Genomic DNA, 25388 nt, shown 5'->3' on the forward strand with positions numbered 1-25388 from the left:
ATTGTGTGACTAAAGGGGCTGGAATTAGGGGGATTTGGGAGATGAGGGATCAGAGGGTGTGAGAAGAGTAAGGGGAAAGTTGGGTGTGTATTTGGCACCTGGTATGGGGAAGGGGGAGAGGATCCATGCAAGTGGGGGGAGAGAGAGAGATGAGGGGAAAACTCAGGGAGGGACAGCTCCATCTCTTCGGAATTTCCAAGTCCTACCCACAATCCTAGAACCCATCCTTGTTTCTTTCCCATCCCCCATCCTGATCTTTCTCCTTTGCCTCTGCAGCCTCTCTCTCTCTATCTCTCTCTTCTCCCATCCATGAGCTCTTAGAATTCCCCAAACAACAAAATAAATTCAGGCAGAAAGCAAGACCGGGAAAGCTACTTATTTTTATTGAGCTAAATAAATTAACATGTAATATACAAAATCATTTACATTTATGCATAATTGTTGCAGGATTTCAGAATTGTTGCCACAATTTTCTATTCTTGTGGCAAAATCTTAACTGTTGAGCTACCGCAGGAAATTGGAGGTTATGGTTATCGTTAGGCTTGATTGTGACAGTGGAAAGAGATTATCCCAGGACAAGCAGGATGATTAGTCCTCACATATGGGTGACATCATCAGATGGAGCCCCTGACACAAGGAAAAGCGTCTTCAAAGTTTCTAGAAACGTTTGGCTGGCACACTGAGCATGCCATGATATTCTCAGCCACAGGGGTTTCCCTTCAGTCTCTTTTTTTCCCGCTGTACTGTAAGCATAGCGTAATAGGAGCTCTGTGAAATTTTCCCTCACTTTTTTTTCCTCACAGAAAAGATAACTTTTCAGTCACAAACTTTATTCTTCGGGTCTCCCTTCGACATAGTAATCGGTGAGTACTTTTTTGAATCAATTTTTCGGTCGATTCCTGTCACCTTCATTCGATACCCGCAGGCCATCGACCGTTATCCGTCCTATTTTTCACATGGCCTCCGGATTCAAAAAATGCCCAAATTGTAACCAAGCTATGTTGATCAACGACCCACCACATGTTGTGTTTTATGCCTGGGATCAGGTCACGATGTCCGGGCTTGTACAACTTGCGCCCAGATGACACCGAAGGGCAGGCATGCCCGGTTGGACAAAATGGAGGAGCTGTTTAAAAAAAACTCACTCCATCGACATAGTCTCCGAAGAACTTATCACCCTCTGTTGAAAAACATCGAGGTAAAAAGAGGGCCGATGACCGTCCATCACTGACCCCATCCGGATCTTCCATAGCGTCTTCGACATCTAAAGAACATCGAGATAAAAGACGCCATCGACACTGTTCAGTTTCCGATCCATCGGAGGGAACATCATCCGCATCGGCACCGAAGGAACCGAAGCAAGTCCGGGTACTAGAACAAACACGTCCCTCTGTACCCGAGATACCGAGGCGCTCTCCACCGGGATCAGTGTTAAAGACTGTGCCACCACATTTACTCGTGGAAGAGCCAGTAGCGCCAGTCTTACTTTCTCCTGTGACAGTGGACTCAGTCCCAGTCTCCAGGGAAGAAGTGACTTCCATGGTCCAGCAAGCGATCGTCGAGGCATTCAAAAATTTCAGCCTCCTTCCATGCCGGTACAGATACCGGCATCGACACCAGATCCGTCGATTTTTCAACCATTGCTGAATAGAATCGATGCATTAATTGGGAGTTTTTCCTGCACTGACATCGATGACACAGACAGCTCCCCCGGTGCGACCATCGATGTCAAAACATCCACCGATGATTCCTTCAATTCCAATCCCAGGAATACGGAGGATGATGGGAGAGGCTCGGATTCTGTCCCGGGACCATCGGCCTTCCAACACCTTTGGATACCGACCTTACCGTCGATGCCATTCTTGGACCCATCGATGCCATTGCGACCCGGTCCATCAGGCGACGCCAGCCATCGATTGCCATCGATGCTTTTACTGCCTCCTATGATAGCAAATTTACACAAAGGGTATATAAATACAACTCTCTATAGTCTTGTCATAAAGTACACAAATCTTAGAGAGCCAAAATATATATATGAAACATACAAAGTTTATTGAAAATCCCACCCATATATACCTACATAGACATTAAAACTAAGCTAGCACACTCACTCATTCATATCATGTCCAGGATACATTGAACAAATGACTCCATTTAATTGTGGCAATATATAATATAGGCAATTGATCAACTATGATAAATCATGGGCATTTGTAAAATCAATATGTAATAACAATGTACATTTGTACTTTTTTGTATCTCAAAAAGACATATTTTTTAATTTGTGGATATGAATGGTGAGTGTGCTAGCTTAGTTTTAATGTCTATGTAGGTATATATGGGTGGGATTTTCAATAAACTTTGTATGTTTTCATATATATATTTTGGCATCTCTAAGATTTGTGTACTTTATATCCTATGATAGCAAAGCAGATTCCATCTCAACCATCCAAGTCTGCTTCTAAACAAAACATCTTCAAAAACACAAACAGATCATTCTGAATACCTTATCAACCTCACTACAGTCCTTGGGAGGGTGTAGACACTGACACTGATACAGAAGATTTGCAGACAGAGCCATCTCCACCAGAAGAGAGGAGGAAGTCCCCTCCTGAGGATTTGTCATTTGCAAATTTTATAAAGGAAATGGCAGATACAATTCCTTTCAAATTGCTTACTGAAGAGGATACAAGACACAAGACTCTAGAAGTGCTGCAGTTCATTTATGCACTAAAGGAGGTAATGGGCAATACCCATTCATGAAGTGCTTCTGGAAAGTCAGCATCGGTTAAGGGAACATCCTTGCTCTGTACCGGCTGTAAACAGAAGATCAGATGCAACATACCTGGTTCAACATACCCCAGGTTTCCAAAAGCTGCAATTGCCACACCACTCTGTGGTTGTTGAATCGGCCCAGAAAAAAGCCAGGAAACAAAACCACACTCTTCTGCCCACCAGGAAAGAACAGAAGTTCTTAGATACATTAGGAAGAAAGGTTATCAGGGATCCATGCTGGTATCTCAAATTGCGGCATACCAGCTTTATATGACGCAAGTACCAAAGAAACCTTGTGGAAACAAGTTCAAAAATATTGCCGATAATCTCCCTCAGCAGCAACTGGCATTAAATACTCTAATTGCCAAAGGCCTTGAATCTGGCAAACATGAGGTATGGGCAGCTTACGACTCATTTGAGACATCCGCCCGCCTATCAGCAGCTGGAATCAACGCACGAAGGTGGGCTTGGCTCAAGGCCTCTGACCTCAGACTAGAAGTCCGAGAGACTGGCAGATCTCCCATGTACTGGAGACAATCTCTTTGGAGAAAAAATTCAAGACACTGTCTCCCAATTAAAAGACCATCACGAGACAGTCCGACAGCTCTCTAGACTACTATCGGATCAGCCATCCTCAGTAAGAAAGACGACCAGAAGGGACACCAGGAGGCCCTTCTATAGGCCTAGAAAATATTACCCACCTGCTTCTTCAGCGCGTTCCTACCGTCCACCACAAAGGGAACATGCACGCCAACCAAAGCAGACAAAAACCCAGCCACCTCCACAAACTGATCCAGCAGATAGTTTTTGAAATACATCAAGAGAACAGAAGCCTCTCCATAAATCCCATGCCCCCTCTTACCTGTAGGAGGTCGACTCCATCATTTCAAACACCAATGGAGTCTCATCACCAAAGATCAATGGGTAGTAGCCATACTGAATCGGGGATACCATCTTAAATTCAAAACAATACCCCTGCATTCACCACCCATCCCACTTTGGACAAGCACTGTCATCACATCTCAACTTCAAGTAGAACTCTCAACTCTGCTGACTACCAGGGCCATCGAACCAGTTCCCTGGTCTCAACAAGGCAAAGGCTTCTATTCCCGCTATTTCCTAATTCCAAAGAAAACAGGCAACCTTCGCCCTATCTTAGACCTCCGCAATCTCAACAAATTTCTTCAAAAAGAAAAGTTTCAGATGGTATCCTTAGGAACCATCCTTCCTCTGCTTCAATGTGGAGATTAGCTCTGTTCTCTAGATCTTCAAGACGCTTATGCACACATATCCATTTCCACACAAGTACTTTCGATTTGTTGTGGGAAAACATCATTACCAGTATCGAGTCCTACCATTCGGACTCACCTCTTCTCCTTGAGTATTCACAAAATGTCTGGCAGTGACTGCTGCACATCCAAGAAAAAACAGCATTCATGTTTTTCCCTACCTAGATGATTGGCTAATCAGGAGTCCATCCAGGCAGGGAGTTCTATCTGACTTAAAAAGCACAATAAGACTCTTACACTCCCTGGGATTTCTAATCAGCTATCAAAAATCCCACATCGAGCTGTCTCAGCTCCTCACGTTCATCAGAGCAGACCTCGACACCACAGTGGCAAAATCTTTTCTTCCAAACGACAGTGCCAACAATCTAGCATGCTTGGCGAACTTAATAACCCACTGCCAGTTCACCTCTGCCCACCAAGTTCTAGTGCTGCTAGGACACATGGCCTCTACAGTACATGTTACCCCTATGGCGAAGTTAGCCATGCGAAGAACTCAATGGACTTTGAAATCTCAATGGTTCCAAGCTTTCCAACCACTGTCGTACACAGTTCAAATCACCCACCAGTTACGCCTTTCGCTCCACTGGTGGATAAATCAAGCTGGCCTCCCATTCCAGCAATCAACTCCGCGAGTCATCTTGACCATGGATGCCTCCAACTTGGGATGGGGAGCTCAAGTCAACAACCTTCTTCAAACACAAGGGACGTGGACTACGCTCGAAATGAAATGTCAAACTTCTTAGAACTTCGAACGATGCGATATGCCCTTTATGCCTTCAAAGACTGCCTCTCAAACAAGACTGTGCTAATAGAGATGGACAACACAGTAGCAATGTGATACATAAACAAACAGGGAGGCACAGGCTCTTATCTGCTTTGTCAAGAAGCAGTGCAGATTTGGGCTTGGGCTCTAGAGCACTCTATGCATGTCCGAGCAACTTATCTGGCAGGCATACAAAACGTCCTAGCAGATGATCTCAGTCAGCGTTTCCATCCCCACGAATGGTCTCTGGATCCCGGTGTAGCGAGCAAAATCTTTCAACACTGGGGTCGCCCAACCATAGACCTCTTTGCGTCCAAACTGAATCACAAGTGGAAAGATTCTGCTCACTCCATGGCGTCGACAAACGTTCCCCAGGGACGCCTTTGCTTGCCCCTGGAACACAGGACTTCTATATGCGTATCCTCAGATTCCGCTCATATCCAAAACTCTAGTGAAGCTACATCAGGACAGAGGAACAATGATCCTCATAGCCCCGTACTGGCCTCAACAAGTATGGTTTCACATTCTCCTCAACCTTTCGATCAGAGAACCAATTCGCCTGGGCCCAGCACCCAATCTCATAACTCAGAATGAGGGCAAGTTGCGTCATCCAAACCTGCCAACTCTGGCCCTAACGGCTTGGATGTTGAAAGCTTAATACTACAGCCATTTAACCTTTCAACTCAAGTCTCGAAAGTTCTAGTAGCTTCACGAAAGCCTTCCACGTGTAAATCTTACCACTCTAAGTGGACCAAATTTACCAAGTGGTGCACACACAACAGTTTTGACCCTTTTTCTTGCCTCACTCCTGCTTTATTGGATTACCTGTGCCACCTTTTAGATTCTGGTCTTCAGACATCTTCTGTATGGGTACACGTAAGTGCCATAGCAGCATACCACAAGGGACTAGGGGATGCCCCGATAACAGCGCAACCCCTAGTGAGTCGATTTATGAGAGACTTACTCCACCGTAAGCCTCCCATTCGACCACCGGTCACTGAATGGGACCTAAATTTAGTGCTAGCGAGGCTCATGCGTTCCTCGTTTGAGCCTCTGCACTCCTGTGATGAAAAATTTCTCACATGGAAAGTACTTTTCCTCATAGCCATTACATCTGCTAGGAGGATCAGTGAGTTACAGGCTCTTGTCACATACTCACCCTACACAAGGTTCTTACATAACCAGGTGGTCCTTCACACTCACCCCAAATTCCTATCAAAAGTAGTCTTGCCTACTTTCTTTCCAAAACCACACTATCACCAGGAAGAGAGAGTTTTACACAGCTTAGATTATAAACGTGCACTAGCTTTTTACTTGAACCGCATGGCAGTCCATAGAAATTCCACCCAACTCTGTTTCTTTTGACAAAAATAAACCAGAGCTGCAGTGGGAAAACAAACTCTCTCCAACTGGCTAGCAGACTGTATCGAATTCTGCTATAAAAAAGCAGACATTCCTCTCCAGGGGCGAGTAAAAGCGCACTCAATAAGGGCTATGTCTACATCGGTAGCACACTATCATTCAGTGCCTATTGCTGATAACTAACTGTAAAGCTGCAACTTGGAGTTCACACCTTTGGACAATCTGTCTTAAAGAACTTATTTCCAGTATAGTACCAACTCCTTCTAAATCCATCCTACTGTGATTTCAGGCTGCCTCATTCTTTCCAACAGTACTCCAGTTGTTGTGCTTGTTGCACAGGTTGTATGCTGTTGGTCCAATGCAAGAATGACTCAGCCTGTAGCTTGCTAATTACCCGTATGTGAGGACTATCATCCTGCTTGTCCTGGGATAAAGCAAAATTGCTTACCTTGTAATAAGTGTTATCCCAGGACAGCAGGATGTAGTCCTCACAGAACCCACCCGCCACCCTGTGGAGTTGGGTTCGATACGTTTTATTTTATTTTTTTGCTCACGATTACTGCTACAAACGAGACTGAAGGGAGACCCCTGTGGCTGAGAATATCATGGCATGCTCAGTGGGCTCAGTGTGCCAGCCAAAAGTTTCTAGAAACTTTGACAGAAGTTTTCCGAGTCAGGGCTCCATCTGATGATGTCACCCATATGTGAAGACTACATCCTGCTGTCCTGGGATAACACCTATTACAAGGTAAGCAATTTTGCTTTCTTTCATAATGGGATATGGTATTTATTGAATAGGATTGCAGTTAATGTGTCAGGATGGGTAGGGTCAGCAGAAGGTAGAGGTCACCATAGAAAGCAAAGCTGCTCCTCTTACTTAAGAGTGGATTCTAAATCAGCTAGACTAGCCTGCATTAATATTTTTCTCTGAAAACAAAGTTCAGAATCCTGCAAGTCATGTGACCATGCTTGCCACAGAGCAAACATGAATTTTCCAGCGCTTTCCAGATGGCAAATAACTTTCGCCACGTGTCTCTTCCCTCAGATTCTTTTTTTTTTTGTCCACCAAGGCCTTTCGGTGCATTCTTTTTTTTTTTCTACAATCCTGCAGAACTGCTCCATATGCTTGATGCTGGTCATCAATGCCTTACTTAAATCCCATCTAAAAATCCACCTTTTTGAGGCTGGTTTAAATCTTAACCCCTGATTGTCCTGCTTACAGCTTCATTAATTTTTTACCATTTTCTTAATAAATGAAATTCTTCTGCAGTAGGCAGGCCAGTCCTCACAAGTTGGTTACCAGCAGATGGAGACAGAGTAAAAGTTGACGTAATGAATATATAGCCCTGCCCTGACATAAGCCCGCCAGTATTCGTCTTCTCCTTCTCCAGCAGATGGTGGACATGCATTTCCCTATCGGGGAAGAGCATACTGAGCTCGGGTAAAAAAAAAAAAAAAAAAGAGGGTGAAGATGAAGCAGAAAATAGGGTGAAGCAGAAAATAGGGAGGTTTTATTCCCCTAGTCCTTTCTTACCAGGTTCTCCTCATTTGGTGTGAGTGGTCAACGTCTTTCTTCCTCACTCTCACTTCTCTGGAGAATTTAGTGAGGTGCGATGGTGGTGCAGGTGTGTCAAGTGAGCAACCTCTGGCTAGACCTCATTCCCAGACTTGATTTTTCGAGCTGTGTGGTAGGGCGGAGCAGCACTTTCACGAGCTTGTTTGTGTGCTGTGGTGATGTAGACGTGCACGTGCGCTCCTACTGGTGCACCCAAGATCATGGCATATTTCTCAAAGGACAGGCAAGATGGTAGTCCTCACGCATGGGTGACATCGTCAGATGGAGCCCCGACATGAAAAACCTATTTCAACTTTGACTTGGCACATTGAAAATGCCCAGCATGCTCTAAACCACACATCCACATGAAGTCCCTCTCCAGTCTTTTTTTCCAACTGTCTCCTCCAGGCCGAGGACATCTGCTTCCCTCATTGGCCTTGGCAGTGGGAGGGACCTGTCTGAGCATCCAGGGAAGTTGAATAAGCATCGGCGCCGGTCCCCGTTGATGCTTGGGGCCAGGTATGAGGACCCACCAGCTGATGCCACGATGCCCCCAAAGTGACCCCACGGCAAAGAGCATCAGTCCTCCATCCATTTCAGGGGGTCCACAATGGTCTCCATTGGTCCTGATGCCAGTCACAGAGCAGTCAAAACCCACTAAAATTGTCCTAAGTAGATTTTTTGGTGCTCATTAATGGCTTGATTTTAAAAAGCATTTACACATGTAAAATTTGGCTTTACTCTAGTAAATGCACTTTACTCAAGTAAGTGGGCTTTTGGAAATTGCTACAATAGTAGTTACATTTATGCTTGCAACTCCTTTTGAAAATAACACCCTAAAGACCTGATTTTTAATCCTTTGCCCATGAGGAAAACGGGGGTTGCGCGAGCGGCCGGGCTTTGTGCTCGCCGCGTATTTTAGAAGGGGCCCAGCCGCACCTAACCCCCGTTACGCACACAAGAGCCAGGCCTCTTCCAAGGGGCAATCCGGGGGGGCAGGAGCGGCAGGCCGGGACAGCACCATTCATCGCTGTCCCAGACCCTCGCCCTGGCCAGCTACAGGCATGCGCAATTTCAGGTTGGACCCTGAAGTAAATTATTAGAACAAAAAAAAAAAGGAATTAGTAGGATTTAGGGGTTGGGAAGGGAGGTTAGGGTAGGGGGTAGGGAAGTTCCATCCCAGTCCACTCCTTAATTGGAGAGGCAATGCTTGTTGCCCCTTAATATACCTGTTAAAAAAAAAAAAAAATTCCCTGTACGTACCCGGATCAGTCCAGACGTCTGGGTTTTGCCTCCCCTCCAACAGATGGAGATAGAAGTTTTTGACTGCCAGTGCCACCTGCTGTCCATCAGTATTTTTCTGTCTTCAGCAGATAGAGGAGGTGCAAACTCCTGCAGTCTGAACAGAAAAAAAAAAAAAAAAAGACAGTCAGATTTGAGACACAGACTCTACAGCCTGGTAACAGAGGCATCTGAGCCGAGGGGCCAGAGACCTTGGAGCTCACGCCTTCCAGATGCCAGGGTTGATATCGGGGAGACCGATTCACTCACCCTAAGGGGGGTGGAGTCAAGAGTCTGCAGCCGCGAAAAGAAGGGAGATCCCTTCCATGCTGCCAAGTGTTTTAAGGGCCTACAGAAGGTGGGGACTGTGGCCCCCATAAGGTCCAGGACCCCTGATAATGGAGGGACCTCACAGATTTGGACACCCCTTGAGGTCCCTGTCGTCTCCACCTGCTTTGTCCCAAGGTAACGCACAAGCTTCAGACCCTTCTGGGGCAGTTGCCGATGGAGTGGGCCAGGATAGCGGACAGTTGCAGGCTGATGCCCCAGTGGTCGATGGGGATGACCTCAGGGTGGTACATTTATTCCGAAGAGAGGAGCTGGCCCCTCTGATTCCCTCAGATCTTGAGGAACTGGGCATTGAGGCCCCCCAGGAAAATGAGGCCTTGGCTGCCGTGGATCCAGTGATGTTGAGCCTCAGTAGTCCGACTATGGCTTTTCCTTTTCACGTGTCAGCGCCCTGCTCTTCAGAGAGTGGGATACTCCAGATGCCAGATTGAAGATCAGCAGGGCCATGGACAAACTTTATCCAATCCCCGAGAATGTGCTTGACCGCAGGATTCCGAAGGTAGATGCTGCTGTGTCGCAGTCACCAAGAAGACAACCATTCCTATGACGTGCACTGCGGCGCTCAAGGATCTTCAGGATAGAAAGCTGGAAATTCGCCTCAAGAAAATCTTTGAGGTCTCTGCCCTTGGGGCTCGGGCTGCTATGTGCAGCAGTTTTATGCTACGAGCAGGCCTTTGCTGAGTACAGCAGCTCCAAATGGATAAGTCCATGTCGGATGTGGAGGCCCTTCAGGCGGAGCAGCTGGATGCCGTGGTCTCCTACAGTGCCGATGTTAAGGACCTTGGCGAGAGCCATGATTTCTGCTGTTTCCGCTCACAGACTCTTCTGGCTGAGTAATTGGGTGGCGGATATTTCCTCCAAGGCGCAGCTGGGTTCTTTGCCCTTTAAGAGCACTTTGCTGTTTGGTAAGGAGTTAGAGGACATGACCATTCCTTGGGGGAGAATAAAGTTCACAGATTGCCCGAGGATAAGCCGAAAGAGAGATCTGCTCTTCCTCCTCTGTTGTGATTTCGGGGGAAATCGTAGGTTTCAAGCATCCAGGTCTTTGGGTTCTTCCTCCAGACAACTGTCGAGCAAGCAGCAGTCATGAAGAATCTAACAATAAGAACATAAGAAAATGCCATACTGGGTCAGACCAAGGGTCCATCAAGCCCAGCATCCTGTTTCCAACAGAGGCCAATCCAGGCCATAAGAACCTGGCAAGTACCCAAAAACTAAGTCTATTCCATGTTACCATTGCTAATGGCAGTGGCTATTCTCTAAGTGAACTTAATAGCAGGTAATGGACTTCTCCTTCAAGAACTTATCCAATCCTTTTTTAAACACAGCTATACTAACTGCACTAACCACATCCTCTGGCAACAAATTCCAGAGTTTAATTGTGCGTTGAGTAAAAAAGAACTTTCTCCGATTAGTTTTAAATGTGCCCCATGCTAACTTCATGGAGTGCCCCCTAGTCTTTCTACTATCCGAAAGAGTAAATAACCGATTCACATCTACCCGTTCTAGACCTCTCATGATTTTAAACATCTCTATCATATCCCCCCTCAGTCGTCTCTTCTCTAAGCTGAAAAGTCCTACCCTCTTTAGTCTTTCCTCATAGGGGAGTTGTTCCATTCCCCTTATCATTTTGGTAGCCCTTCTCTGTACCTTCTCCATTGCAATTATATCTTTTTTGAGATGCGGCGACCAGAATTGTACACAGTATTCAAGGTGTGGTCTCACCATGGAGCGATACAGAGGCATTATGACATTTTCCGTTTTATTCACCATTCCCTTTCTAATAATTCCCAACATTCTGTTTGCTTTTTTGACAGCCGCAGCACACTGAACCGACGACTTCAATGTGTTATCCACTATGACAGCTAGATCTCTTTCTTGGGTTGTAGCACCTAATATGGAACCCAACATTGTGTAATTATAGCATGGGTTACTTTTCCCTATATGCATCACCTTGCACTTATCCACATTAAATTTCATCTGCCATTTGGATGCCCAATTTTCCAGTCTCACAAGGTCTTCCTGCAATTTATCACAATCTACTTGTGATTTAACTTCTCTGAACAATTTTGTGTCATCTGCAAATTGAGATGGCTCATGATACAAACATTTTAATAGCTGAAAGATATTAATGATGCACAAGAATCGAACCTTCAAAGGATTGAACCTTCAAAACAAACTGTAGAACTAGGAATCATGAGGGAAGCTGTAGTAGCAATATGTATTTTGTAAGAAGAGGAGTAGCTAGCAATATTTGTTTAATGTGTTGTATTCTTTATTGCTGTTGGTTTTGTTGTGTGTTGGTTTGTGAACCACTTTTATTGTCCTGGATTATTCGTGGTTATATAAACTTTATAAATAAAATGTATGAATAATTGAAGTATTGCTACTGATCATTTTTATAGCGCTACTAGATATATTCAGCGCTGTACAGATATACATAAGATATAATTCCTGCTCTGTGGCATTTATAATATAGATAAGACACATGGAAAAGATAAATAATTGGCTTCAGAAATTTTATTAAACCTGAATCAAATCAATAAAGCTATGATCAAGGAAGAGCAAGATTTAAGAGTTAAAAATCTGAAAAAGTGGGTTTATAGGCAGGTCTTCATGCACCAACTTGGGAAGGATTTTTGGGCATTTGACATAGCAAGATGGAAAGTGTATAGTGTGCAGTTGATCATGAAGAAGGACACTGATTAAAAGCCACTTGCCTGAGGAATGGAGGTTGTAAGGACAAGAGGCATAGAGGAAGCTAGTATATTTGTAGCTATTTAGATTATTACGGGGCTGTGTGGTTAAACATGTGAAAGGGAGGGTTGCTGGATTTGAATTAGGTGGGGGAGTTTGCAAGCTCATCTACCCAAAATGATAGAGTTCAAACAAGGAAGATTGGACAGAAACTGTCCTGGGTAAAGAGAGAAATCTTACAAGCAGTCATACTCTGACTGGCAGCTAGGATATATCTTTGCATGTGAACAGAAAAAACTGGGCAGATTGGAGAATGAACTGTAAAATGAATGTTTTTGTAGGTCAGGGGGAGAAATATAGGAACATAGTAAATGACAGCAAAGACCCAAATGGTCCATCCAGTTTGCCCAGCAAAATATTTAGGGTTGTAACTGCTGCTCCATGCAAGTTACCCTCATGCAGAAATGTTTATACCTAAAGTTACCACAACTTACCCCATTTCTTCATTTCTATCCTCTAGCCACTAGGGATTCTGTGTATTTATCCCATGCCCCTTTTGAATTCCACTACTATTCTCATCTTCACCACCTTTCTGGAAGAACATTGCATGCATCCACCACTCTCTTCTTGAAGAAATACTCCCTGACTTTGTTCCGGAGCAGACCTCATGATTCCTAGTTCTACAGTTTACTTTGAAGGTTCAGTCCTTTTGAAGGTTTAATTCTTGTGCATCATTAATATCTTTCAGCTATTAAAATGTTTGTATCATGAGCCATCTCAATTACGTGCATTGTTAGATTCTCCATAGGAATGGAACTGGTAAAAAGATAGTAACTGGTGGTTCTCAATTTTTCTTTTTTCTGTATTTCTTGATTGTCTGCTTGATATTTTTCCTATCCTCTCTGTTTCTTATTAATATATGGGGTTGATTGAATATTTCAATATTGTACCTTTACTATTTTCTTTATCTCTTATGTATAACCTATTTTAAATCAAGGTGTTCCTTGTAATAGTTATTGAAATTGCATAAAAGGTTTGTATCATATCTCCTGTTTCTCCTCTCCTTCAGGGTTTGCGTATTTAGGTCCTTCAGTCTCATCTCATAAGTCTTTTAGTGCAGACCCACACCATTTTGGTGGCTTTTTTCTATACCGCTTCCATCCTGTCTTTATCCTTTTTGAGATGCACTTTCCAGGACTGAACACAGTACTCCAGCTGAGGCCTCACAAACAAACTGCTCAGGGGCATTATTGCCCCCTTTTTCCTGCTGGTTTTTTTTGTGTCTCTATGTAGTCCATCATCCCTCTGACCTTCGTTTCTGCCTTGTTACATTGCTTTGCTACTTTCCGATCATCGGACACTATTGTACCTTGGTATCTCTCGCAGTCCATGCACATCAATCTCTCACCCTTCCAATCATATACAGCTCCTTTTGGATTACTGCACCCCAAATGAAAGAGGTATAGCAAGTCAATAAACTAATCTAAAGACATGAATCCCAACTGCCAAAACTTTATTCCTCGAGCTTTCTTAGATCCAGTCTCATTCTTTCTGTTCTTTCAGGTGTGATTGCTCTTTTGCAAATCTTGCTGTCATTCACAAAAAGACACACCTTTTCCTTCAGATCCCTCGCAATGATATTGAACCAGACTGGCCCCAGAACAGATCCTTGAGGCACTCCAATTACTACCCTTCTCTCCTCATAGGTTCCATTTACCACTACTCTGCATAGTATTGCATAATCTAGTAGTGTGTTAGAAATGATGAGTAATAGGATTGGGATTAATATCTCTGCTGAGAGGAGGAAGAGAGTGTAAAAGAGAATAGAGGTGTGATAATTATGGTGAGATACTCAAGAACAGTGATGACTGGATGAGAAAGAGAAACTGTTCATCCTCAAGCAGTGGTCAAGACAGAAAAGAGAATGGGCAAGGAGGTGGAGAATGTAGTGAGAGGGGAAAGTAGACTCAATGTTTGGAATGGTTACAGAGGGGGGAATAAGATTGGTAAGGGTTAGAATCCAGAAGAGAAAAAGTAGTGGAGCCACAAGAAGCCATGAACTGACCTAAGGTAGCAGAAATGTCTTGTGGCAAGTCAAGTTGATGTTATGAGACACTTCTGAACTGCTAAATCAAAGACGTGAGAAGTTGTAAAAAATGAAGCCCAGGTGGTTAACAACATATCGAGGTGTCCACAGTTGAGAGAAGCATGCAGATGAGTTTTAACCTTCCCAGCAACAACTGTACAAGAAGTGTAAGTTGTACAAGAGCTGCCAAGACATCTTTATATTTGTTTTTTAGGTCAGTTTAGTAAAAGTATCACAATCTGGAAATCTAGATGCATCAGACACAGATTCTTAAATTATAAATAGTATATTTAAAAAACCAACAATGAATTGTCACAAAATGGAGGACAAAAAAAATGCAGTGATTATAATTCCTCCAATTAGGAAAATATGGTTTAAGCCTTAAAGACCATCTTAATAGACATTACTGGCTCTGTCACCCTTCAGATTACCTTCTGTGTAATCATATGGTCATAGCAAGTCAAGTTTCTATATTTTTCTTAAGTTTATTTGTAATATAATTAAAACAGTGCACTTATCTCTTCCAGTAGTATATTCAATTCAAATTCCCTGACACAGGTTTGTGTTTTGCTCAAGGATCTGCATCAGGGGGACGTTTCTTCTGTTCAAAAACTTCAGAAGTCATATAAAGCAACGACCATTTATTAAATGTGTCCTCTTATTGATTCCGGTAATCTTCACCTTCTGGCGCCATAAGATGTTTGTCGAGTGAGACTTCATAAAAATTAACTACTGTGGCTGATGAATCCAGCTAAAAATTGACTTGCTATGACCCTATGATTACACAGAAGGCAATCTGAAGGATGACTGAGCCAGTAATGCCTATTATGATGGTCTTTAAGGGTTAAACCACATCACTGGGGGAATTTAATCACAGATAGTAAATTTAAACCATTGTTAACCTGGAGTTGGTTTATATAACAGTTGCCTTTGTTTACATTAAAGGAATCTGACAGCATCCCAGCATCATCTGATAATGGAAGCCCACCAAGTTCTCCTCTGTTTTGCACTGTCCTTCCTGAAAGGAGTACTGTCCTAAGAACCAAGGTAAATACAGAATGCTTTATACAGGCGGATGCAAAAATTGATGCTCAAATAACTTTGCATCAGTGTGTGTATGTGTGTGCTGTATTTATATATACTGTGTGTGTACTGAATATGTAATTCTCCCTTAAGGAAGAGGCCTCATTTCCCACTCCTTCAGAGCCCTGACCTGCTCAAGCAGGGTGAGGAAAAGAAATAAACAATTGGGTCCCATGGAATAGGGTCAGGAGTACTCCTGCAAGGCCCACCAGGAGAGTTCACAAAAATAAGTCCACATCAAAAGTATGCTCCAAACCAAAAAAGGTTTACTGAAAATAGTTGGCAAAGTCTCAAGCAATATATAAGAAATCCAAAGTCCAGAAAAAAAAATGCAATATTTGTAAAATAGCTTACAGTTCTTGCACAACAGGGAAAAAACACACTGGTGTAGGTATAGTTCTTAAACATTTTAAGCAAAGACGGGATCAGCTTTTTCTGCACACGGGGCAGATATACAGAATTACACCCCACCCCCCCACCCCCCTCCCTTTCACTTGCTAGTGTTTGCTTTGACACGGCACTTAAGAATATAAGAAATTGCCATGCTGGGTCAGACCAAGGGTCCATCAAGCCCAGCATCCTGTTTCCAACAGAGACCAAACCAGGCCACAAGAACCTGGCATTTACCCAAACACTAAGAAGATCCCATGCCACTGATGCAATTTATAGCAGTGGCTATTCCCTACGTAAATTTAATTAATAGCCGTTAATGGACTTCTCTTCCAAAAACTTATCCAAACCTTTTTTGAACCCAGCTATACTAACTGTACTAACCACATCCTCTGGCAACAAATTCCAGAGTTTTATTATGTGTTGAATGAAAAAGAATTTTCTCTGATTAGTCTTAAATGTGCTACTTGCTAACTTCATGGAATGCCCCCTAGTCCTTCTATTATTTGAAAGTGTAAATAACAGATTCACATCTACTCGTTCAAGACCTCTATCATATCCCCCCTCAGTCGTCTCTCTCCAAGCTGAACAGCCCTAACCTCTTCAGCCTTTCCTCATAGGGGAGCTGTTCCATCCCCTTTGTCATTTTGGTTGCCCTTCTCTGTACCTTTTCCATCGCAACTATATCTTTTTTTGAGATGCGGCGACCAGAATTGTACATAGTATTCCAGGTGTGGTCTCACCATGGAGCGATTATAGAGGCATTATGACATTTTCCGTTTTATTAACCATTCCCTTCCTAATAATTCCTAACATTCTGTTTGCTTTTTTGACTGCTGCTGCACACTGAGCTGACGATTTTAAAGTATTATCCACTATGATGCCTAGATCCTTTTCCTGGGTGGTAGCTCCTAATATTTATTTATTTATTTATTTATTTAACTTCTTTTACTATACCGACACTCAAGACCAGGTCTTATCGTACCGGTTTACATTAGAACAAGGGGAAAAAACCAATTAACGTATAAGTGGAAATGAGAAGTTACATTAAAACAGGGAGAGTAAAAACATGGATGTCGGAAGATAGGACAGAATTAAGTAATCAAACAATAAGTTAACAAAAATTCCAAACTATAAATTAACATAAAACAATAAATTAGTAGTTTAATATGGAACCTAACATTGTGTAACTACAGCAAGGGTTATTTTTCCCTATATGCAACACCTTGCACTTGTCCACATTAAATTTCATCTGCCATTTGGATGCCCAGTCTTCCAGTCTTGCAAGGTCCTCCTGTAATGTATCACAGTCTGTTTGTGATTTAACTACTCTGAATAATTTTGTATCATCTGCAAATTTGATAACGTCACTCGTCGTATTCCTTTCCAGATCATTTATATATATATATATATATATTGAAAAGCATTGGTCCAAGTACAGATCCCTGAGGCACTCCACTGTTTACCCTTTTCCACTGAGAAAATTGACCATTTAGTCCTACTCTCTGTTTCTTGTCTTTTAACCAGTTTGTAATCCACAAAAGGACATCGCCTCCTATCCCATGACTTTTTAGTATTCATAGAAGCCTCTCATGAGGGACTTTGTCAAAAGCCTTCTGAAAATCCAAATACATTACATCTACCGGTTCACCTTTATCCACATGTTTATTAACCCCTTCAAAAAAATGAAGCAGATTTGTTAGGCAAGACTTCCCTTGGGTAAATCCGTGTTGACTGTGTTCCATTAAATCATGTCTTTCTATATGCTCTACGATTTTCATCTTGAGAATAGTTTCCACTATTTTTCCCGGCACTGAAGTTATGCTCACTGGTCTATAGTTACCCGGATCGCCCTTGGAGCCTTTTTCAGGTACAATGGATGATTTTAATGATAGGTTACAAATTTTAACTAATAGATCAGAAATTTCATTTTTTAGTTCCTTCAGTACCCTAGGATGCATACCCATCCGGTCCAGGTGATTTGCTACGCTTTAGTTTGTCAATCTGGCCTACTACATCTTCCAGGTTCACAGTGATTTCATTCAGTTCGTCTGTTTCATCACCCCTGAAAACCTTCTCCGGAACTGGTATCTCCCCAACATCCTCATTAGTAAACATGGAAGCAAAGAATTAATTTAGTCTTTCTGCAATAGCCTTATCTTCCCTGAGAGCCCCTTTAACCCCTCATCTAATGGTCCAACCGACTCCCTCACAGGTTTCTTGCTTCGGATATATTTTAAAAGTTTTTATTATGAGTTTTTGCCTCTATGGTCAACTTCAATTCAAATTCTCTCTTCGCCTGTCTTATCAATGTTTTACACTTAACTTGACAATGCTTATGTTTTATCCTATTTTCTTCAGATGGATCCTTTTTCCAATTTTTGAAGAATGTTTTTTTGGCTAAAATAGCCTCTTTCACCTCACCTTTTAACCATGACGGTAATCATTTTGCCTTCCTTCACCTTTCTTAATGTGTGGAATACATATGGACTGCCCCTCTAGGATTGTATTTTTTAACAATGTCCATGCCTGTTGAACACTTTTAACCTTTGCAGCTGCACCTTTCGGTTTTTTTTCTAACTATTTTCCTCATTTTATCAAAGTTTCCCTTTTGAAAGTTTAGTGTTAGAGCTGCAGATTTACTTATTGTCCCCCTTCCAGTTATTAGTTTAAATTTGATCATGTTATGATTACTGTTGCCAAGTGGCCCCACCACAGTTAAATCTCACCAAATCCTGCGTTCCACTAAGAATTAAATCTAAAATAACTCCCTCTCTTGTTGGTTCCTGAACCAATTGCTCCATGAAGCAGTCATCTATTACATCCAGGAACTTCGTCTCTAGCAAGTCCTGATGTTACATTTACCCAGTCAATAGTGGGGTAATTGAAATCTCCCATTATTATTGCACTGCCAAATTGGTTAGCTTCCCTGATTTCTCTAAGCATTTCATCATCTATCTGACCATTTTGTCCAGGTGGTTTGTAGTATACTCCTATCACTATACTCTTACCCAACACACATGGGATTTCTACCCATATAGATTCTACTGAGCATTTAGTCTCTTGTATGATCTTTATCCTGTTGGACTCTATACCCTCCTGGACATAAAGTGCCACACCCCCACCAAGCTGATCCTCCCTATCATTGCGATATAATTTGTACCCTGATATAGCACTGTCCCATTGGTTATCCTCCTTCCACAAGTCTCTGTGATGCCAATTATGTCAATCTCATTTTCTGCTATACATTCTCTCTCCCATCTTATTTCTTAGACTTCTGGCATTGGCATACAGACATTTCAAAGTGCGTTTTTTCTTTGTATTAACATCCTGCTTTTCAGTTGTTAGGGATAATTTGGAAATCATTAGCTTCGGTGATTTTTTACTTATAGGCATATGGACTATGTTTGCTTTTAATGGAACCTCTCTGTTGGGATGCCCTAACTCTCCTGTTTCATTAGTATCCTTCAAGGATACATTTCTCCGAACCATGCACTGCTGAGTGACTGTCGACTTTCCCCCTTGTTCTAGTTTAAAAGCTGCTCTATCTCCTTTTTGAAAGTTAGTGCCAGCAGCTTGGTTCCACTTTCCCCTTTAGCAGCAAAGCAACAGCTGTCCTTATAGTGGCGACAGCTAAAGCAAAACACTCCTCTCTCTCTCTCTCCCCTCCTAGCTAGCATTCCCCTCTTTCTCTTCCTTACCCCTTGTTCAGCAATCTTTTCTTTTCTTCTCCTTCCCCTGTATTCCCCTTTCTCTTCCCATTCCACTCTATAGCCCGAGTCCCCTCTTTCTCCTCCCACTCCTTGCCCTGCATCCACCCCTAAGGCTTGCTCTAGGTCTTCCTTTTTCTCCCCCACCTACTTGTCTTGCATCCCCCTTTCACCCTCACCCACCCCTGCCCAGTAGCAGGAGTCCCATCTCCACCACTCTGCCCTGTAGCAGCAGCCCCCTCCTCTCTCCCTTCTAAGCTCCTTAGGCTGCAATGCTGTTTACCTTTCTGCAATGGCAGCAGCAATAGCAAAAGAAACATAAAATCAACACAGGGCCAGTGAACCATGAGGCCCTAGCTTTCTCCTACACAAGCTTATTCATTGCAGTATCCTGAAAACATGAGTGGCTGGGGTCGCCCAGAACAGATTTGGGAACCACTTCCCTAGGTCCTTCAGTCTTGGTCACCCGCCTCAATTAATTTTCAGGCTCATAGGTTCCCCCTGTGTGTTTATAATTAAATATCTTTATGTCCTCACTACAACCCGTCCCAGACCAATCTTGTAAAATCATATAATTGGACATCATACTTGTAAATAAAAAATTTTGTTTGCAAAATACATGTTTCAAAAATCATATCACAGTGTCTGATGAATGCGTTCTGTGATTTTTGGTAACCAATTGTAAAAAAAAATAATAATAATTCCAAGGAATATCTAAATTTATCAAATAAGAGGTCCATATTCAGCTGCTGTGCAACTCTGGTTAACTCAGCTCCTCCCCAGAATGCCTTTGGAACACACGCCCCCTCCCTCTTATCCAGCCAAATGTTTGCTAAGTAGTTTTCCAGCTAGAATTCAGCTGGATAAGTGGCCAAATTTTTATTTAGCTAGATAACTTCTAATGCATTTGAATGTGGACCTCTAAAAGATACCCATACTACATTGGTTGAAGGTAATCTTTGAAATGGCTGGCTAAACTCTTAGGTAGAAAAGACAGAACCATCCTCAATGAGACCCCTGAATCTGAGATCTGTAAGAGAAGCTCCCTGCAGGACAGGGCTTGAAGTTCAGAGACCCTTCTGGTGGAACAAATAGCCACCAAGAAAACCACCTTCAAAGTGAGATCCTTTTAAGAGGCTCAAATGGCGCCACACATATGTCTTTGAGAACCAAAAAAGACACCAAGAGGGAGTCACTGACCTAGAAGAAGCAAATGCTTTGCTTCTTCCCCCACCCCTGAGAAAACGCACCACATCTGGATACAATGCCAGAGTCTTCCCATGAATATGGCCTTGAAAACAGCCCAGAGCCACAACCTGAACTCTTAGGGAGTTGAAAGATAAACCTTTTGTCAATCCTTTCTGCAGAAAAGCCAGGGTCTGCGCCACTAACACTCGCCTCAGATCGATCTTTTTATCAATACACCAAGACTCAAAAATCCTCCACACCCTGACATATGCCAGAGAAGTGGAAGTCTTTTGAGCCTGCAGCAGAGTAGGGAAAGAAGGGATATCCTCAGGATATCCCTTCTTTCTTAATCGCCACCTCTCAAAAGCAAAGCTGCTAGAAAAAAAGCCATCTGCCTGATCTAAAAATATGGATCCCTGACTAAGCAGGTTCGGAAGATGACCCAGCCTCAAAGGGCCATCCAGCGCCAGATTGACCAAATCCGCGAACCAAGGTCTCCGAGGCCACTCTGGAGCCACCTGGATTACTTTTCCTGGATGTACCTCTCTTCTCCTGACTATCTTGCCCAGCAGAGGCTACAGTGGAAACACGTAGATCAGAATGTCGCTTGGCCTAGGAAGAACCTAGGCATCGACCCCCTTCTGCTCTTCGCTCTCTCCTGTGACTGAAGAATCGAGGAGCCTCGGCATTACACTGAGTTGCATTAGATCCAGTTGAGGAACACCCCATCTGCAGGTAATGAGACGTATCGCTTCTTCCGAGAGTTCCCATTCTCTGGGATCCACCTGCCGCCAGCTGAGAAAGTCGGCCTGCACATTGTTGGACTCCACAATGTAGGAGGCTGCTATCAAATACAGATGCTGCTCCACCCAATACTTTTTTATTTATTTTTATTTATTTAAAATGCATATTTGTGTTCAGCTAGTTAAAATCTACTTGTTTCATCGAAGGTTGTGGAGGAAACAAAATGTTCCCAGAAATTTGTTTACCAGTGTTATTAAATGCTTAAAACATTAAACATCAGGCCTTCTGTCTCTCTTGCTGAGTTTGTCAGCTTCAGGGATTTGATTCCACTTAGTTCCATTGCAGTCTCAACAAAATTCCAAGTGCCACCGTTATAATTCAGATGTTGGATCATGTTTCCCCATCTGAAAAATAAGCAAACACACAAGCAATACAAAGAAAATGTCGTCTTTGTGGTCAACTTTTACTTTAACATGCCCTCTTCCAACAGACAAGTCCTTGAAAACCATGTATCTGCACAACGGCCAGTACTCTTCATGGTGAAAACCACACAGGATTGGGACTTTGTATACTGTTTCCCCGACCCCCTCCTCCCCATATCACTGGAAGAATCTTGGTCTGATTGTCACCAGGGTCTTCCATCAGTATCTGTAATCACTGCAACATGCTTCCTCACACTGGATCCCACTAACCAGTTGACATACTGTTTGTTGACTGTGGCTTTTACCAGCCAGCGATCCCAAAAAAACATTTTATAGGTCAAATCATTCTTGATACAATTGTAAACTTTGTGCTTAACCCACTCCTTTTTCTCTTCATCCCTGCAACTCATATCAGACAAAAGCACATATGGATATGGTATTCCCACAATTCAGACAAGCCTTCTCACAAAATATTCCTCCCTTGACCAAGCAGGAAGCTTTTTCCTGCCCAGACAACCTGGCTCAATCCATGGTTCTTTAAGTTGTTAACAGGGTGACCAACTGCCCGGTTTTGGACCGGAAAGTTCAGTTTTCTCCTCAGTTGTACAGTGTCAGATTACACTGTGTAACCGGACACTGTAGAATCCGGTTGTTGTAGTTAGAAAATGGTGGCCAGGCTAGGGAATAATCAGATTACATTTTCCTTCTGGCTGCTGCACCAATTGGCTGCCTGGGCACATGCAGGAAACAAAAAAGGCTTCTTCACTGGAACGGGTATTGTTGCGTGCCCCGTCCATACTCAGCTTGCGCACAGGCCTGCTCACCTTTCAAACTCCACTGCAGGTCCTGGGTCAGCCTTCCCGCCAACGGCTGCTAGCTCCTCCAGGCCTTGGTGTCCCGCAGCAGTGGTCGCCGGGCCTTCTTCAGCGCACCAGGCCTCACGGCGGGGCTCGGCTTCCTCCGTGGTGTTGGCCTCGGCGTGCGCGCGGGGTCCGCCCAGTCCCTTATAGGGCCCGGGGCAGGTCCTAGCTCCGCGGTGCGCCCTGATTGAACGTCCCACTAAAAAGTGCCTGCCTGCACTTCCTTGCCTTGGCAATTGGTTAGACATCGTGTGTGTACTGAGTTTGCCTCCGTGTCTCATATCCTGTTCCAGTCTTGTTCCAGCTTTGTTCCAGCATCCTTGTGTACCAGTGTCCTCGTGTTCCAGCATCTGTCTGTTCCTGCGTTCCCCCAGGTGTAGTACCTCTTGGACTGACGCTCTGGTACTGACCTTTGCCTGCCTCCTTGACCACGTCTGACCTCTGGAACCTGACCCCTGCTTTGGCTGACCGCTCTCGGACTGATCCTTGGAACTCCACCTCGGCTATCCTTGACCACGCCTCCTTGATTCTGGCCCTGCTCCTAGCCTCGTCATCGCAGACACTGTACTGGCCTCCAGTCAAGACATCGACCGCGCACCCTTGATCCTGGTGGGCACACCTCTATACTTCTGATCAGGGAGACCCTGCGAGGCCCACCTAAGTCCAAGTGGCCCGGGTCCCGAAGGGCTCCAGCCGGGGGGATCGAGGGCTTCCAGTGGTGAAGCTCCAGCTAACCTCTGTCTCCTGCTGTGCTCCACCACCTGGTGGCCGGTGCTTCCTGGGTCCGACCAGGGAGCCTTTCTCCACTGCTCCAGGACAAGGGTCCACCTCCAAGTGCAACAGGTATTTCCCCAACGTCCTCTTCAGTAAACACCGAAGCAAAGAAATTGTTTAATATTTCCGCAATGGCCTTATCTTCTCTAAGTGCCCCTTTAAGCACTTGATCATCTAACGGTCCAACTGACTCCCTCGCAGGCTTTCTGTTTCGGATATATTTTTTAAAGTTTTTACTGTGAGTTTTTCCCTCTACGGCCAACTTCTTTTCAAATTCTCTTAGCCTGTCTTATCAATATCTTACATTTAACTTGCCAACACTTATGCTTTATCCTATTTTCTTCTGTTGGATCCTTCTTCCAATTTTTGAATGAAGATCTTTTGGCTAAAATAGCCTCTTTCCTAGCGTGTAGCCAGATGGACTCAGGACCTGTGGGTATAGTGTACTCCTGATAGCAGATGGGAGATGGAGTCAGATTTCAAAGCTGACGTCAGCCTACATATACCCATGCAGGAAGCTCAGCTCTTCAGTATTTCTCAGTCTCCTAAACAGATAGGGACACTTCACACACTAGAATAGTGTTAGCAATTTTAAACCAAAGAAGGAAGAAAACTTACCTCTAAAAGACGAGCCCCGCTCTCCTGTGGTGATACCTAAGGGTCCCTCCCCCAGTCGAGAATTCCTGAGGTGATTTCCGAAATCCCTCAGAGGCAAGCTTCGGTCCAGTAGCCAGCTCCTGGTGTGGACTTAGCCCCCAGGGTGGCTGAGAGGCAGCGGGTGCAGAATCGAGCGCGGTGATGAAGGTAACTCCCTCTCCCCCCGCAGCCGGAGACTGCTTGGCACGAGACCGGGAAACGCCGAGACCAGGTAAGGTAGAAACCTCTCTTAAGTCTCCGGTCTCAGAGGCTCAAATAGCTGCACAGATCGTCCCTTCCGGTGTCTTAAATCTTGTCGAGCGGTCCCGTCTGGGCTAGACCCCGATCCACTGCGAGGGTCCACACACGTGGAGACCCTCGGGGGGGGGTCGCCATCTTGTCTGTGTGGTCATCAGTGCCATCTCTCCCCTTGACCGCCATATTGTCCGCTCAACTGAGCCGTGTACACAGCGGCGCGCATAACCGACTTGTGCGCACAGCGGCGTACAGCGACACGCAAACTGTACCGGACACATAGCGGCTCACATGAATGGCCCAAGCGCACAAATATTAACATGCGCACAGTGGCGTACACATCTCAGCCAGGCACACAAAGTAGTAGTCTGCGTGCACATCTTTACGTATTCCGTACGCACATCTTCGCACAACTGAGCCTCCCGGAGCGCATACCTATGCACACAGACGAGTTTTGGAAGCTCCCCACAAGCACAAACCATGGCACCGCCTGCCAAGAAGGCCAAGGGACAAGCCCTCTGCCCAGCCTGCCACCTGAGAGCTGCGCAACCTGAAGTGGCCTTCTCCCTGTGCCAGCAGTGCGAAGAGGCTCAGGGTGAACCAAAGCAAGGTCCCTCACAGCCAGTACAGGGATCCGGATCCACTAATGATAGTACCCCGGACTTCTGTATCTCCAATTCGGCATCTACACAGGAAGACATCTCCGGGGCCCCCACTATAACACCACCTGGAATCAACATGGACCCATGGACGTTTTCCTGGGTGGAATTCTTCAAAGGGCTGCAAACCTTTGTCGAAGCGCACTCCGTACCAGCTGCGACTCAGTCCCAGTTGCCACCAGAAGTGCAAGACCTTACAAGCACCTCTCGGTCCCTTCGAGACGTGCCCTTCCTAAACAAGAGCCTCCCTACCGGGAATACAGATACTTCGGAGGACGAGACTGACTCCCTGGAGGAAGGAGAAATCCCCCCCCAGGGATGGAACCATACCGAACCATGCTGCGATTCTTCTCCAAAGATTCTCTCGTGTCCCAGACCCTGAAGACGCTGGACATTCCAGGCCCGGACACCACAGTGGAACCAAAGATAAAACCCCATCTTGGTCTTCCTCCATCAGGCCTCATGCTATTTTCCAATGTTGCAAGCCGTACGGCAACTGATTGATTTGGAA

General features: G+C 44.3%; 1 protein-coding gene across 2 annotated transcripts in view; it reads left to right on the forward strand.

Moving 5' to 3' along the window:
- The window catches only part of EXO1 (exonuclease 1), a 151189-nt gene that overhangs the window by 97396 nt on the left and 28405 nt on the right, over window positions 1-25388 (forward strand). For both annotated transcript variants that reach the window (XM_029594016.1, XM_029594017.1), the window contains one exon: window positions 15102-15203. In XM_029594016.1, the coding sequence (XP_029449876.1) occupies window positions 15102-15203 (102 nt within the window). The remainder of the gene's footprint in view (window positions 1-15101; window positions 15204-25388) is intronic.

This window comes from Rhinatrema bivittatum, chromosome 3 (genome assembly GCF_901001135.1).
Source record: "Rhinatrema bivittatum chromosome 3, aRhiBiv1.1, whole genome shotgun sequence".
Lineage (NCBI taxonomy): Eukaryota > Metazoa > Chordata > Amphibia > Gymnophiona > Rhinatrematidae > Rhinatrema > Rhinatrema bivittatum.